Source organism: Mycteria americana, chromosome Z (assembly GCF_035582795.1).
Source record: "Mycteria americana isolate JAX WOST 10 ecotype Jacksonville Zoo and Gardens chromosome Z, USCA_MyAme_1.0, whole genome shotgun sequence".
Taxonomy (NCBI): Eukaryota; Metazoa; Chordata; class Aves; order Ciconiiformes; family Ciconiidae; genus Mycteria; species Mycteria americana.
In genome coordinates this window covers 69,439,244-69,453,272 of record NC_134396.1, presented here as the reverse complement: position 1 = coordinate 69,453,272, position 14,029 = coordinate 69,439,244, and the positions used below count along the sequence as shown (strand labels likewise).

General features: G+C 41.9%; 1 protein-coding gene across 4 annotated transcripts; it reads left to right on the top strand.

The window, feature by feature from the left end:
• Positions 1–240: 240 nt before the first annotated feature.
• On the top strand, positions 241–13,375 carry INIP (INTS3 and NABP interacting protein). 4 transcript variants are annotated; one of them, XM_075526471.1, is made up of 7 exons: positions 241–333; positions 887–995; positions 1,478–1,564; positions 8,461–8,563; positions 11,092–11,182; positions 12,973–13,094; positions 13,194–13,375. In XM_075526471.1, exons 3-6 carry the CDS (start codon positions 1,540–1,542, stop codon positions 13,066–13,068), a joined length of 315 nt encoding a protein of 104 aa, XP_075382586.1. In that variant the 5' UTR covers positions 241–333; positions 887–995; positions 1,478–1,539; the 3' UTR covers positions 13,069–13,094; positions 13,194–13,375. The 4 variants fall into 4 exon arrangements, with proteins under 4 accessions (XP_075382586.1, XP_075382584.1, XP_075382587.1 ...); XM_075526469.1 differs by having other exon boundaries at positions 12,973–13,375; XM_075526472.1 differs by having other exon boundaries at positions 887–1,051; positions 12,973–13,375.
• Positions 13,376–14,029: the final 654 nt, after the last annotated feature.

Genomic DNA, 14,029 nt, shown 5'->3' with positions numbered 1-14,029 from the left:
CTAGATACCGCCCGTTGGCGACCCCAGAGCGAGGCGGGGGCGGGTCCGTCCTCACCCCGCTTGAAGCGGACTGGCCACTCCGACCTGTCCGTCAAACTACGCGCCGTGACGCCCTTCGCCGCCTCCCGGGAAGGAGATAGACGGCGCGGGTGGAGGGGCGCGTCGTCGCGCAGTCTGTACGTCATGAGCATGTGCCGCGAACTCATTGGCTGCGGCGGGGCTGGGCGGGGAGAGCCAAGTTGGGGAGGGGGTGGGGCGGGATGGCCGTGAGGCCGCCGGGCTGCGGCTAGGGGCGGGCGGGGAGCCAGGGAAGGAGCGGGAGCCCGCGGGCAGGTGGGCGGCGGGAGGGCAGGGGCCGGGCGGGGCCGGGCCGGGCCGGGCGAGAGAGCGCGAGCGGAAGAGTCCGTCTGTTGTAGGCGGGGGGGAGAAGGTGAGCGGGAGAGTCCGTTCCCGCGGGCGGGGGGCAGGCCGCGACGGGAGATCCCGCTCCCGCGAGCGTGGCTCCCCGTCCTCTTCCCGCCGGGGCCTTCCCGCCTCCCGCCCCGGGACAGCCTCGGCCGAGCGCCGCCAGGCTGCCGGGCGGCGGCGGTGTCTGCGGGCCCGCCGGCAGGTGAGGCCCCGTGGACCTTGGCGGGCCGCAGCGGGGGCGGCGGTGCCCGGCCTCCCCGGGCGCTTCTCCGCGGCCCGCGGCCGCGGTGCCGGTCAGACCGTGCCTGTTGGAGGAGCGCGTTCTGACCGGCCTCGCTGCTCCTGCTGAATGCTGCTGTTGAATTAACGGCGTCGTTGCACTCGCGTTGCTGCTCAGGGACCCGCAGTTCCGGGGCGCAGCTGTTTCCTGGTCTGCCGTTGAAATCCGACTGAGGCTCCTGGTTCACGTTTCCCGCAGGATTCCGTGCTCCCATCCCTCCCCTCCACCCGGCTGAGCTGGAGCCCTTCGCCACTGCGTTTCACGGTCCGGCACCTTAATGGAATCAAGAAGTTGATGGTGGCCCGAGGTGACGTATGGCTGAGGAGCGGGCATCCCTTTTTGTTTGCCACAGCTGTGAGGATGGTAACCTTCAGCAGGCCTTGTAGCTGGGATTTAAATTTTCTTTCCTCAAGTAATCAGTTTTTTTGAGTTAGAGCCTGAACTTGAGGTCTTTCAGGGCTCTACATTTAAGGAGCCTTAAGTGCCGTCCGACACACGTTGTCAGGAAGAAGTTCTGTTAGGAAAAAGTGTGTATGACTCCAGAATGACTGTAAAGGTTATCCTTAGCTTACTAGAATATGAAAAAGAATTGATCACAACTGTTGATGTTTCAAGCTAAAAGTTTCGGTCAGAACAATATAAATAGTATTACGTATTTTAAGCAATACACGTGGTGTATTTGGCTTATGCTTTGTAACAGTTGCCACATTTATGAAATCTATAGCAGAATGAAATCCAAGCTTTTCTTTTAAAGGAATTTGTTTATCTTATATTGTGCCTGTTTTGCAGATATTTGTGGGGTTAAAAGATTTGAACTGCAGCTGAATAAAACTAGGGCTGAAAATTGAAGGATGGCAGCAAATCCTTCAGGACAAGGTAGGTTTTAATCTAAGTATTCAAGGGGAAAGACTATGTGCAAAATGTCAATGAAGTCACCAAAACTGTAAGTTTTATTTTCTAGAAAGAGCGAAAAGAAGAGAGGCAGGAAGGTGGGCCTGAAAGTGGCAGAATGTGAGCAAGCGTTCTGGGAGAAAACACATACATTAAATGGTTGAAAAAGAGTGCTGATGGCTGGGGAGCTCTGCGTTACTGTGCGTTCCTTCATGCTCGGGTTGTGAAGTACCTGTCGTGCCTGTGGTGGTGTGGTTATTTATTGAAGCATATTTCAGACACTTACAACGCTTAGCATTGAACATAACTTGCATCTCTTGCCCTCAGCGTCAGGGAACTGCCAGAAGTCTAATATATTCCATCTCGTGATGGCAGCAGCAAGACCCAGGCAGTAATAGCTGTCAAAGATGGATAGCAAGTGGCCAGTCCTAGGACAAAAAGCCAAATAAAATCATAACGCTAACTCCGATGAAATGTTTCTTCACATGATGATGCATCTGAATTGCATCCATAAAATCGTCCAAGACGTGGAAACGGTCCATCTATCCAGCCAAGGCGTGTGCATTAGAGGGAGCTGAGGGTCGGGTTGGGGGGGGGGGTGTCACACGGTAAATTGAAGGAGGGTCTTAAATCGCCCTCTAGAGGTGTTTTCTGGAAATCTTAGTGGAACTCTGAGGCTTGTCTCTTCTACGGAAGAGCTGAGAAGGAAGCTTCTCAGGTATGGCTCTTCACTTACTACTTAGGAGAAATGAATTCAGAATTCAGTTTGCCAGCAACCTGAGACTTCTTCCTGCACAGTTGTGCGGGAGTGTCCTTACCCGGGAAAGCAGTCCCACGAAGCTGGGTGTAATTAATTCTGAAGTGCTGATACTTTGAAGGGGGACTAGATCACCCTTCCCCTGTGGGTTTCTTCCCCTCCCACAATGGCCCTTTGCTTTCAGAACAAATACAGAAGAAATGTGTTGGTCCAAAAGACAGATTTGACTTGCTACTTGACGAAAAGAAGGTAGTTTTTGTAATGCTCATTGAGCTTTTGTAAAGTGTTGAGAGAGGAGTACTACAGATCGCAGATAGTTGTCTGTTTGCAAATTTTAACTCTGAGAAGTTTTTGGTATGCAATGGTAAATCTTGCTTTATTCTGTGAATACCAAGTCAGCATCATTGCAAGGAATAGAATGTTGTCAGAGAGAGTTAAAAGCTACTTTTTCTTAAGTATGTGAATTTACTGAGAAGTAGGATGGGATTTTAGTGCCAGAATGCCTTTGCTTCCCTCCACATTCCAGAGGCTTATAACTTAATAGAGCCTTGGAATCTGCTTTTATACTTTGGGATACCCTTTAAAGACTCACTAAAGGAACTGTTTAATTATCATACAAAAATTATTTGCACTAAACAGGCAAGAAACACTATCAAGTTTAGTCACCGGAATGAGCCTATAAATAATACATTTAGGAAAATTAGAAAGGAACAGGTAAACATGAGCGACAGTTCCAGGCCTCTCTATCTTTCTCTTGGCCAGATGCAGTCTAGTAGTGAAAATGATTGAGACAAATACTGCATTTTCAGCTTGCACATGTATTGGTACTGTTCAGGGAATTCATTCTCTCATTTCCCTCGTCTTAAAAAAAAAAAAGAATAGGGTTTTACTGAAACACTCACTGAAAGGGTTATGAATGGTAGCAGTTACTCCAAACTGTAAGGATTAATTAAACATTAGTCTTCTACACAGACAGACTGTTTGTAATTTTTTGTACCAAGTTGTTTCTTTCCCGTTGATCAGTACCGGGTATTTTCCTAGGAGTTAATTGGGTTTTCTGTTAATTGCAGACTTGGACTACAAAGGTTAAGATTTTATGGACTGAACTTTCTTTAATTCATTGGACTCTTAGGAAAGCACTCTTTTGGTTAGAATTTCAAAGATGAGGACCTGCATATGAGTGCAGCAAAACCAAATAGAATTGAACAAAAGCCTTACTTCAGGCTGTTAGTACCACATGGAACTGATTGCACTGATTGCATGAGACTGATTACAGCATTTTAAAAAAATGGAAAAGCTTTTAACATGCTGTGTGTGTATTGTCCACAGGATGAACTCATAGACCAGAGTGGTACATTTTGGGGGCGGGGGGAAGGCGGAATCAGCTTCTAAATTACAGAAATTACTTTCAGGTGCTTGGTAATACACTGCTTCTGCAGCAACGCTTCACAGTACTTACACAACATGCATTAATAAGGCTGCTCTTGTAATGCTTGTGCATAGCAAGGTCAGAGCATACCTTGTGTGTTACTAAATTAAAGACTCCATGTGTGAGTTCTCCTAGGGGAAGCCCTCTGAGATGAGAGAAATGTGACTGCTCAGGAAGGAGCTCTCCTTTAGGCCACCACAGGTGGAAGAAATACAGGTCCTGCTTCAGACAGGGCTGAACTTTTCAGAAAGGAAGAATTCTGGTATGTTGGAAGAACCAAGCTCTTGAAATACGTACAGAATTCTAAGCTTCAGGCTGTAGCAATTCTACAAGGTCTCTTTCTGTCCTGGTGGTTGTTTATCCTTTTGGCCTAAAAGTATGTGAGCACATTCATGTAACACAGTCTGGGCAGCTAGATTTAGCATTCTGTTCACTGAGTCTGTGTTAAAAAGGATTGTGCCATTCTGCATTGAATTATGTCATCATCTACAGACTTTGCTGCTCTGCATTGGAGTCTGATCTGTGTGCAGGCATAGTACTTGAGGGCTGTAGCATATCTCTATCCTGGAGAACTTTGCGATCATAAAGCAGTTAATGACTCACACTCAGCTGTGCATGTAGCTGTTTTCTGGAGGGACAGACAAAATATTAAAATATCTTTTGGTAATTCCAGTTAATTTACCAAATTACTAATATGCCTTTTGTTTCATTGTCACACAGCGTATATGAGAGCATATCTGAATGTAAATTGTTATTGAAAAGTACTGATGTGCAGCACAGGCTATTAGATGATGTTTTGTGATGCCAGAAGTCATAAGCAGAAGAGGAAATCAAATTACAGTTACTCCATCCTTTTTCTCAAGCACTGTGTGTTTAATAAGGTCTTTAGATTCTGCTGTTTAAGAGGTTGCTGCCTCACTTCATGAAGGCTACTATTTATGACAGCATGCACTTCATAAAGAAATTGCTGTGAAATGCTTTCTGAATGGAGCAGACAGAACAGTGTGCTGTGACAGTGCTTTTTAATGTATGGACCTTAGAGTAGACATTCAGCTTTGAAACCATTTTTCCAAGTAGAAGTGTATCTTGAACACAAAGTGTCAGAGGACTCTTGTTCCGTTACACACCTATGGACAAATGATAAATAATGCATATTAGAAAAAACTTACACATACTGTGAATTTGAAGCAACCAACAGATCAGGGAAAAGATACGAGATGAAAAGCAAGAACTTGAAAGTAGATAAAGGTAATACTGTTTCTTGCCACGCAGTTAGCTAGTAGAACTAACTGACATAGATAGCAGTGAGGTAGGGCGGTAGCATTAGGTGTCAGGATTGGGTTAAAGATCAAAGCTTGCTGTGAGCTCTTAAAGCTACTAGTATCACTCAGCAAGGCTTCAGCTTCCTCTAATTTTCTGCCTTTCACATGCAAAACATTGGTGCAAGTAAACTTTTAGCTCCTGCACAGAGCACATAATACAATGCTTGATATCAGAAATAGACGTGTCAGAAAGAATAGGTTTAAATTTTAAATGTCCTGAATCTGCTGCCTTAGAGAGTAATCTGACGATCCAGGTGCTTGGTTTGACACCTGGACATTGCTATTAATCTATTTAGCTGCCTTGAAAGGGTCATTTTGTGTCAGGACCAGTTAAGGGAAGTCTAAACTTAAAGCTTTATCAAGAAGTTGCTGTGTTTGAAAATCTACACTTCCTTTCACAGATGAGAATCCGGTCTATACTAAGGACGACTTTTTTTTGCACGTCTGCATTTTTAGTGCTAGAAAGCAGAACAGACGTATCAAATTTTCAGATGAAAAACTACTTTCTTTATAATTGAAGCAGGAAACTTCTGTAGCTGTTTCAAGTCGGTCTTTACGGAAGCACTTTGGGGCTCTGAGCAGGGAAGAATCTAAATGGAAGTCTCGCTTATGTATTGCCAGATATGATGAATTATTTTGCAAGGATGACAGATTTTGTCTCTAAAATGGGTTTCTCATGTCCTGCCCACTCCATTGTTAACTTTTAAATGAACAGGTTTTACTTTGCATTTTAAAAAAGTTTAAAATACCTGTAGGAACTTCACATTTGCTCAGCTGAGGAGCACTAACATGTATGTGTTGGATCTCCTCCTCCATTTTCTCAAGTAGGCTTTTTTCTACTTACCATTAACAAATTCTCTTAAACAAATGACTTTTGCAGTACAGCAGGTTGCTGATGGGTGCTGTCTGAATTCTAAAGCAAAATACTACTTTTTTTTTTTTTAAAAAAACCCCTCTCTTAGTAGAGGGGTAAGAAGAGGAAGAAAAAATATTTGGGTTTCTTCTGAATCCCTCTAGACTTTCTGCTGTAAGATTCCGTAGCAAGACTCATACTAAAATAGAAGACACTAATCTTGCACAGTTTCTGATCACAGTTTAAAAACAGCATTTAAAATTTATTCTTACATATGTCTCAAGCCTTTCTGAATCATACCATCTGCTTCATGATAAATGTAGGCATACTTAGTCTTTTATTTTTTAGCTGACAGCAACTTATATTAAAAAGTGGTATCCTTTTTCTTGCCTCAATCACCATATGATCTAAATTCCAAGCATGCATTTAGATTTATGCAGTTCAGGATAAACAAGCACTAGCAGAAGGCTGCTGCGTAATATGTCAAGTATTAAGATTTTTGGCTGAAAACTGTGTAGAATAAACATACAGACATGATCACTTTAGGTCAGACCCTCTTAGAAGTACTTCAGTCATCCTATTACAACTTTGTCTCCAGAATTTACAATAAAGTAAAGTCTGGGCTAGCTGCAACTCAGAAGTGTTGAATCTTAGCTTGTTAGCAAGATTTCTCAGCCTTTGTATGTCTTAGAGCACTCATTCAGCTGTGTTTTAATGTTTCAAACTCATTGCAAGTGCCAGGGCATTCAAAAAAGGATAGTGTACAATACCTAAAGAGCAGAGAAACATCGATGACCTGAATCAATACCCTCAGAAAACAGAGTTTAAGTGGAACTAATGCCATGTGGGAAGGAGAGATTAACAGATGGGAAAATAGCAATTAATTAAATTTAATTAAAAATTCTGTTAACAAATGTAAAGATGATTATGGGTGATCTTGCATAAAACCACAGTGAAATGTAGTCAGACGACTGCTCCTTTTGAGGACTCTGAGGCTCAGGCGTACATGTGTTAGCCATAGTAAAAGAAGGTGGTGAAGGTTTGATAGCAAGGCAATATGGATGCAAATTATTATTTAGAGTTGAAGGTTTCTACCTGATAATTGTCTCCTTCATTGAGCCGTGCCGATGAAAGGAATATTGGATTATGTAATTGAGCAGCAAAAGAAGATCTCTCAAAGGGAATGAACTTTGAGTGCAGCTACTGAAAATAAATTTGAAATAATTTTACCTTGACATGCTAATACTCCCCTTAGGAGTTACCATGTCTGGCCTTCCTAACAGCTTGCAATCTACCATTTTGTAGTGGTGTTACTAAAACAGCACTCGGGACGGGGGCAGGGGCACAACACACAGCAGTTTCCAATGAGAATGACTTTGACTTTTTGTATGGAGGAAATAAAGGAGATAACTTGACTTTTACATCTTTTTTTTTTTTTTAATGACAGTGTAGTGGCTTGATATTTATAGAATAGCAGCAAATTGGAGATAAGATAAAGTATGTATTTTTGATGTGAGAAGTGTCCCTAGTGTCATAGAGGTCTGTAAGAGTCAGCTCTGTAGCTGTTGTCCTCAGTTGTGCAGTCCGGGTGTACAGGGCAACAGCAGGGACTTGTCTGTCTGGTTTATTTGGTGGCCCCAATAAGAACCTTTACCATATGAGGGTCCTGTGTAAGTGCAGCAGTTTTGCCTCATTTTTGTTTAGAAGGCAACTTTGAAAATACACAAGCAGCAGCTATTTTAGGCGTTTTCAGAATTCCCTCGGTCACTCTACTTCCTGACCCCTTCTCTAGTATACAAGGTCCCTTTGGGAGAATGATGTACAGAACAAATAAAGGCCACATTCTCATATTGCATCCAGTTTAATTTTGCTTCTCTGTTCTAGCGTTACTGGTCGTACTCCATTGTGGTCATACTCAGAATAAGGGTAGTGTGTGTACGTAAGGACATCAGTGTATGAAAACTAAAACCTTTCTGCATAGATTGAATAAAAGGTTGTAATTTTTTGTATAAGCACATGTGAAAGCTTAGTGGTTGTCTCATTCTTACCTGTTACATATGTAAAACTTGTATTATAGTTTGAGTTCACTGGCATGAGAAATTAGGCCCTGTGAGTATACTACTTCATTATTATTGTTGAGTTGTATGTTCAGTAACTGCATTTTAAATCTAGAACCTGGTAAGTGTCCTTTTTTTTTGAAAGGCAAGTATTTGATCATGTACCTTGTTTATAGCTCCAGAGCTGGATTGGGAAGGGGTAGGATCTAACTTGAGATAGAAACCTGTATTTTAAAATGTATTAATATGTATGATAGCTTAAGGAAGCTATTTCATGTTGTAAAATGGGAAAAGGAAAAATGAAACCTATTTATTAATAGCCTTTCAGATGGGTGCAAAGCTTTGAAGATTAGTGTATTCATCATAATGTCATATTGTACAGAGACTTTTAATTCCACAAGGTTAGAGTTGGGCCACAAAAATCAAGTAAATCTCTCTAATATTTTTCTGTCATTCCTACCAGGTTTCCAGAATAAAAATAGGGTTGCAATCCTGGCAGAACTAGACAAGGAGAAGAGAAAGTTACTTATGCAAAACCAGTCTTCCACAAATCACCCTGGAGCCAGGTATTTTATGTTCTTAGACCTGTTTGGACATCACTGATTACATCAAAGGGAAAAAAAACCCAGCAAGTGAGCTGTAAACTTACATAAACACTTACCAGAAGTGTTTTCTGACCATCCTCAATAACCAGTCAGAGAGACCTTGCACTTTAAGAACATACTACTATTTAAAATTGTTTACAGACCCTGAATTTTGGCTTACATAATTTCCATTTGAGAAGGGGAGAAGCAGATATGCTTACTCAACTGTATTAAAGTCAACCTTAAAGAAGAATCAGGTAGCAGGCACTGAGAAGGCATTTAATTATTAAGCTAAAAAGCCCTAAGGAATGGAAGCAGCAGACCATTAGGTTCGTGGTACTGTGTGTTTAGAGAAGAACAGTTAGGGCAAGGAGTGAGTTATTCTTGAAACTCCCTCTGTGCAAGATAAAGCCAGTTTATGTTACTGTAGATCTTCTTGTAAAGACACTGTGTTGTAAGGATGATTCTGCACCATAAGGTGTCATAATCCAATCTGAGTTTGGGAGCTGTCATGGGAATTTCTCCCATTTAAGACAAAAAGATGAGATTTTTGTCACAAATCAGTAACTAGAAAATCACACGCTGGTTTACGTGGAGAAATTGATATAGGTGAACTTTTGGGTTAGTATGAAATGAGTGCAGTGCCATATTCTAGACACAGTGTGTTACCTGCAGTATCTGTACAAGAGTCAAATACTCTGAATACAGTCTAAGGGCTGCCTGTGTCTTTTTTTCAAGGAGATTCTAGGTCACCTTTAATTCCTTCATACTGTCAAAAAGCATGCAGAATATTTGAAATCGCCTAAGTTAGATCTCTGAGTTACTCTGTATACAGTTATTATTCAAGCAAAATTATTGATTAGAGAAGAAAATAGAAATTCTGTACTGTTATGTACAACACCTGACTCCTGGCTACAGTGTTGCCATACTTCATTGCAAGTCTGGCAGAGTTTCAGCGAGTGCTTATTTGCTTTCTTTTTTCTTTAAGGAAAAAAACCACTATATGCTAGTGAGCAGAATTAGAATTTACTAATTTTGAAGGTGGGGTTGGGGGGAACCTACAAAGCAGCAGTCAAACTTTCTGCATTGGTGTGGTGGGCTGATGTGTGATTTTTGGGAAGCTGACAGTTCTGTGGCAAGGATGTTGTGCCAAAAGCTTTAGACCACAGAGTTGTCAGAAATGAGACCACTGAAATTCTGCAAACTTGACAGAAAAAAGCTTGATATACCTAAAGCACAATAGTGGCATGCCCAGCGTAAGGGTGAATGAGTTCATTGATTTCTGGCCTTGGCATATGGGAGTCCTTTATCCAGGAACAGAAGACCTCTCTTGAAAATTGTCAGCTTATGATGAAGCCTTAAGATTATCTACAGAAATCATACTGAAAAGTTAGAGGGTACAGAATTAAATGCAAAATAAATACCTTCAAAATAACTGAAAATATTATGTTTTAAATAAACTGAGTAGTACTTTTCTCCAGCAGTGAAGCTTATCTTAATAGTTGTCATAAAATCTGTTCAGAGGATTGTTACTTAGCTTCCATTATGCATCTAGATGTAGATTTGGCTAAAGGTCTTTTCATGAATGTGGCCACTTCTGAAAAACTGATTTACTAAATCAGCTGTTGACATTGAAGCTGCTGGGAAAGGTCAGTGGATGAGTTTGCTTGGATCCATTGTTGTCCTTCATACTTTTGTCTCTATGACTGAGGAGAGCTGGGCTTTCAGCACCAGTCTCCAGAGCCAGTTTCAGAGGTAGTTGTGAATTGCCTTGCAATACAGCTCCAATGGTAGTCCTCACTGATTTCTATCTGGAGGATGGCTGATCATGTTACTTATATAGATTTGGGGAAAAAAAAAGTCTGCTTTTTATTTCTTCTTTTTTGGTTAACAAGGTGGACAAATCTTAAGAGATAAAACCCAAGAAAACCTATTAGAAATTTTAATTTGAAACCTAATGTATGCTGCACTGAGATAGATAAGCAAAATCAATTTTACATACTCTAAGCTATCATCTTTTACCATGAGCAGTGATCTACTGCCCACCTGCCGAAGAACTGGTCTTATACTGGAGACTGCAGAGCTCTTGTTAGTGCTTCTATTTATCACAGTTGTTTAGGACAGTCACTGAATGACTGAGTAATGGTGAAAACACAAAGCTGTTGTTTTAAAAATTGCTGACACTGTCTAATGTTGCACCCCAGTGGTTCCACTAACTTCAGTGGGACTCCACCCACGAGCAAAATCCACAACAGGCTTCAGGACTGTGAGTGTTCTGGGTTTAGTTTGGCATCAGTTGTTTATGCTAGGTCAAATGATACAGCTGTGTTAACTCCATTTTCCTTTTCTCTCTTATGTTAGCAAATAGTAATTCCAAACAATAGTTAACAATTGTCAACCCATGAATCAAATAAATCGTGAGCTGTGGAAGTTGTGGAATCTATGGCTAGAATGGCAAGGACACATTTTTTTCTGTGGTATGTATCATACTGTCTTGTTCTTTTTTGCAGCATTGCACTTGCAAGATCACCGCTGAACAAGGATTTCCGTGATCATGCTGAGCAACAGCACATTGCAGCACAGCAGAAGGCTGCACTGCAGGTAAGCAGATACAATCAGGTAGAGTTTAGCTTGGCTCCATTTTAGATGTGCATCCCTTCAGAGAGCAGTCCTGCACCTAGGGAGAATGAAAAGCCCCTTTTAGAGGTTAGGTTTCATACCTTTCATATTTGTCACAAATGAAGTTTCTTCTATTGTGATGAAAGCTTAAATCCATCAGCTCATTCTCCCTTGATATGGTTGTAAGCATGTAGCCTACAGTATCATCATAGCTCTTTTGTAACTGACTCTTTTGTCAAGAGTCAGTTACATCATACTTCTGAATGTCTCATGAAGTGTAGGGAGATCTAGCCACATGGCTTTCCTTGGTTGAATCTGAGTAGATGCCACGTAAATAAATGAGTGACAGGGGTGAAAGATTTGGAGAACTTACCTGTACATTTACAGGCTTCTATTTGCTGCTGTTTTGCTCACGTCAGGTGAGGCTGATTTTGGTGTTGAAATTGGAAATTGAGCAGGAAAGCCAGTACATGGCACGTGCCTTCCTGGCATTCCAGACAGCATGATTTGGCAGAGGGCACAGGAATAGGAAAAACGTTGAGATGCAAGCTAGCAACCATGTTCACATATCCTATGTCTTGTTGTGTTTCTATTACCCAGTAAAGGCCTCAGATTGCTTCTCCTAAAATGAATGGGAGCAGAAGTGAGCTCTGGCTGCTGTCCTGTGTTGATCACAGAACATCGTAGGCTGGAAGGATCCTGTGGAGGTTTCTAGTCCAGTGCCCTGCTTAAAGAATGACTAACAGCAATGCTATATCACGTTGTTCGGGGCATGGTCCAATCAAGTTTTGAAGCTCGCCAGGGGTGGACTTCTCACAGCCTTTCTTGGCTCCGAGTCTGGCTCTGTCTTCTCTATATCCTGTCCCTTGGTATCTGAAAACAGCATAAGATCTCCCCTCAGCTTTTTCTTCTTACAAGAAGCTTAGTCCCCTTGCCATTCCTTTGAATGTTGAGAGCTCCAGCCCAGCCCGTAGCTGTCTCTTTGGGTCTCTGTTGGACTCCGTCCAGTTTGTATCTCCAACTGAACACAGTATCACAAATGCAGCCTCATGGGTAGCTTCCCTTGGCTTGCTGGCTGTGCTGTTGCTGATGCAGCCCACTGTGCTGGTAGCCTTTATCACTGCAAGGGCACACTGCTGGCTCAGGCCAAATTTGACATCCACTAGGGCTTTTCCCTAGTGGTGGAAGGAAGGAATATACAGGCCATCTAGCTTACTGGAGTCCAGTCTTTGAACTGGGAAGGGCTACGTACAGTTTTACAAAGGTTGTCCAGAGTCATAAGCAGCAGCTCCCCTCCTCAGGTGAACAAGCACATACACATCACATGAGCAGAAGGCTGGTGTCCCATGTTGTACAGGAGTGTGTCTGGTCACATGTCACTTGTACATGCAGCCTCAGGTTGTGTGGCACTATTGATGCACACTTGTGGTAGTCATATGTGGCAGCTGTCACGTACCAAGACCTGCAAGTTGGTTATAGATGGGAGTGGAAGCATGGGGTCTAGGCAAAGGAGAGCGGTCAGGAGCTCGTTACCACTCTCCCTACCTCCGTGGGATTTGCTGAAAAAGGAGCAGCACGGAATGGCCAGGTTAATTCCCTTGATGGGCCCTGTTCAGATGTGGGTGATCTAAAATGCTGGTTTTGAATTTGGCTATCAGAGTTGAGGAGCAGACTGGGAGAAATAAATAATTAATGCTGCAGAAGCTCTAAAGTCTTGAATTATATCTGTCCTGCTGGGAGTTACGCTTTAACAAATGGTTTTCTCTTTCCAGCACGCACATGCACATTCCTCAGGATACTTCATAACTCAAGACTCTGCATTTGGAAATCTTATTCTTCCTGTCTTACCTCGACTTGAGGCAGAATGAGGAATGTTGTTTCTCAGAACTGCAAGGTCTGATTTTTGTCCATAGCAGGAACTGTCTGACCTTTCAATTTCTTTACTTATCTTAAAACTGATTTTTTTTTCTGGATTTTTGTGGTTGCCTTTCAGGAGTGTGAGCTCTAACGATGAAAAAGCAATGTTGTTGCACAGCGATTTTTATCCTGTATTTCTGTTCCTCTGTCAGGTCAAAGTCAGATGTAAGACTTCCTTGGTGTGTGAAGTGCATAGCACTTGCTCTTCCCTGTTTCTGTGCTTCCTTTAAATAAATGTCCAAACCAGAGTCATCAAGAGATGCACGCTCTGTCAGCATTTGTGTTTCTTATTATTGTGTACAGGTATTATATTTGACTTTAATGAAAGACAAAAGTTACTTTTGTCCATCAAAACAGACACGAATTTATCAAATGCATCAGTCTTTTTTTCTTTTTTTTCTTTTTTTTTTTTTTGCCCTGTATGCAGGAACATTGCTAGTGCACTGTTTGCTGTTGTAGTATCATCTGGTCTCAAGTCCTTAGATATAGTGTGCCTGACTCTTACTTTGTTTTGTGAAATATGAAAATTAATTAAAGCAGGGAAAAAGCAATTGTTTCAAACAGTCTTTTCACAGACAAAATACAAGAAGTCTTTTAACTTCTCTGAACATTTCAGATGGAAAGTGTTGTCTGGAAGGACAGTTCAGTTTAAAAGGTCATATTTTTCTAGTCATACCTTTTTCAATACTTAGTGTGTTTCATTTTGTTTGCTATTTCCTTCCTGGTTTTATCTGTGTTAACCAATTCCAGCTCCATGCTGAAAGGAAATCTGTTGATCTTAAGGTAAATGATTTTGGAATTGTGATCATGCTACCAGGATAAAGTAACTTACAGTGAAAAATAGTCCTCACATAGACGTTCTTGTATCTCCGCAGCTTTACTAATACAATTATACTAGTACATTGATTGCTT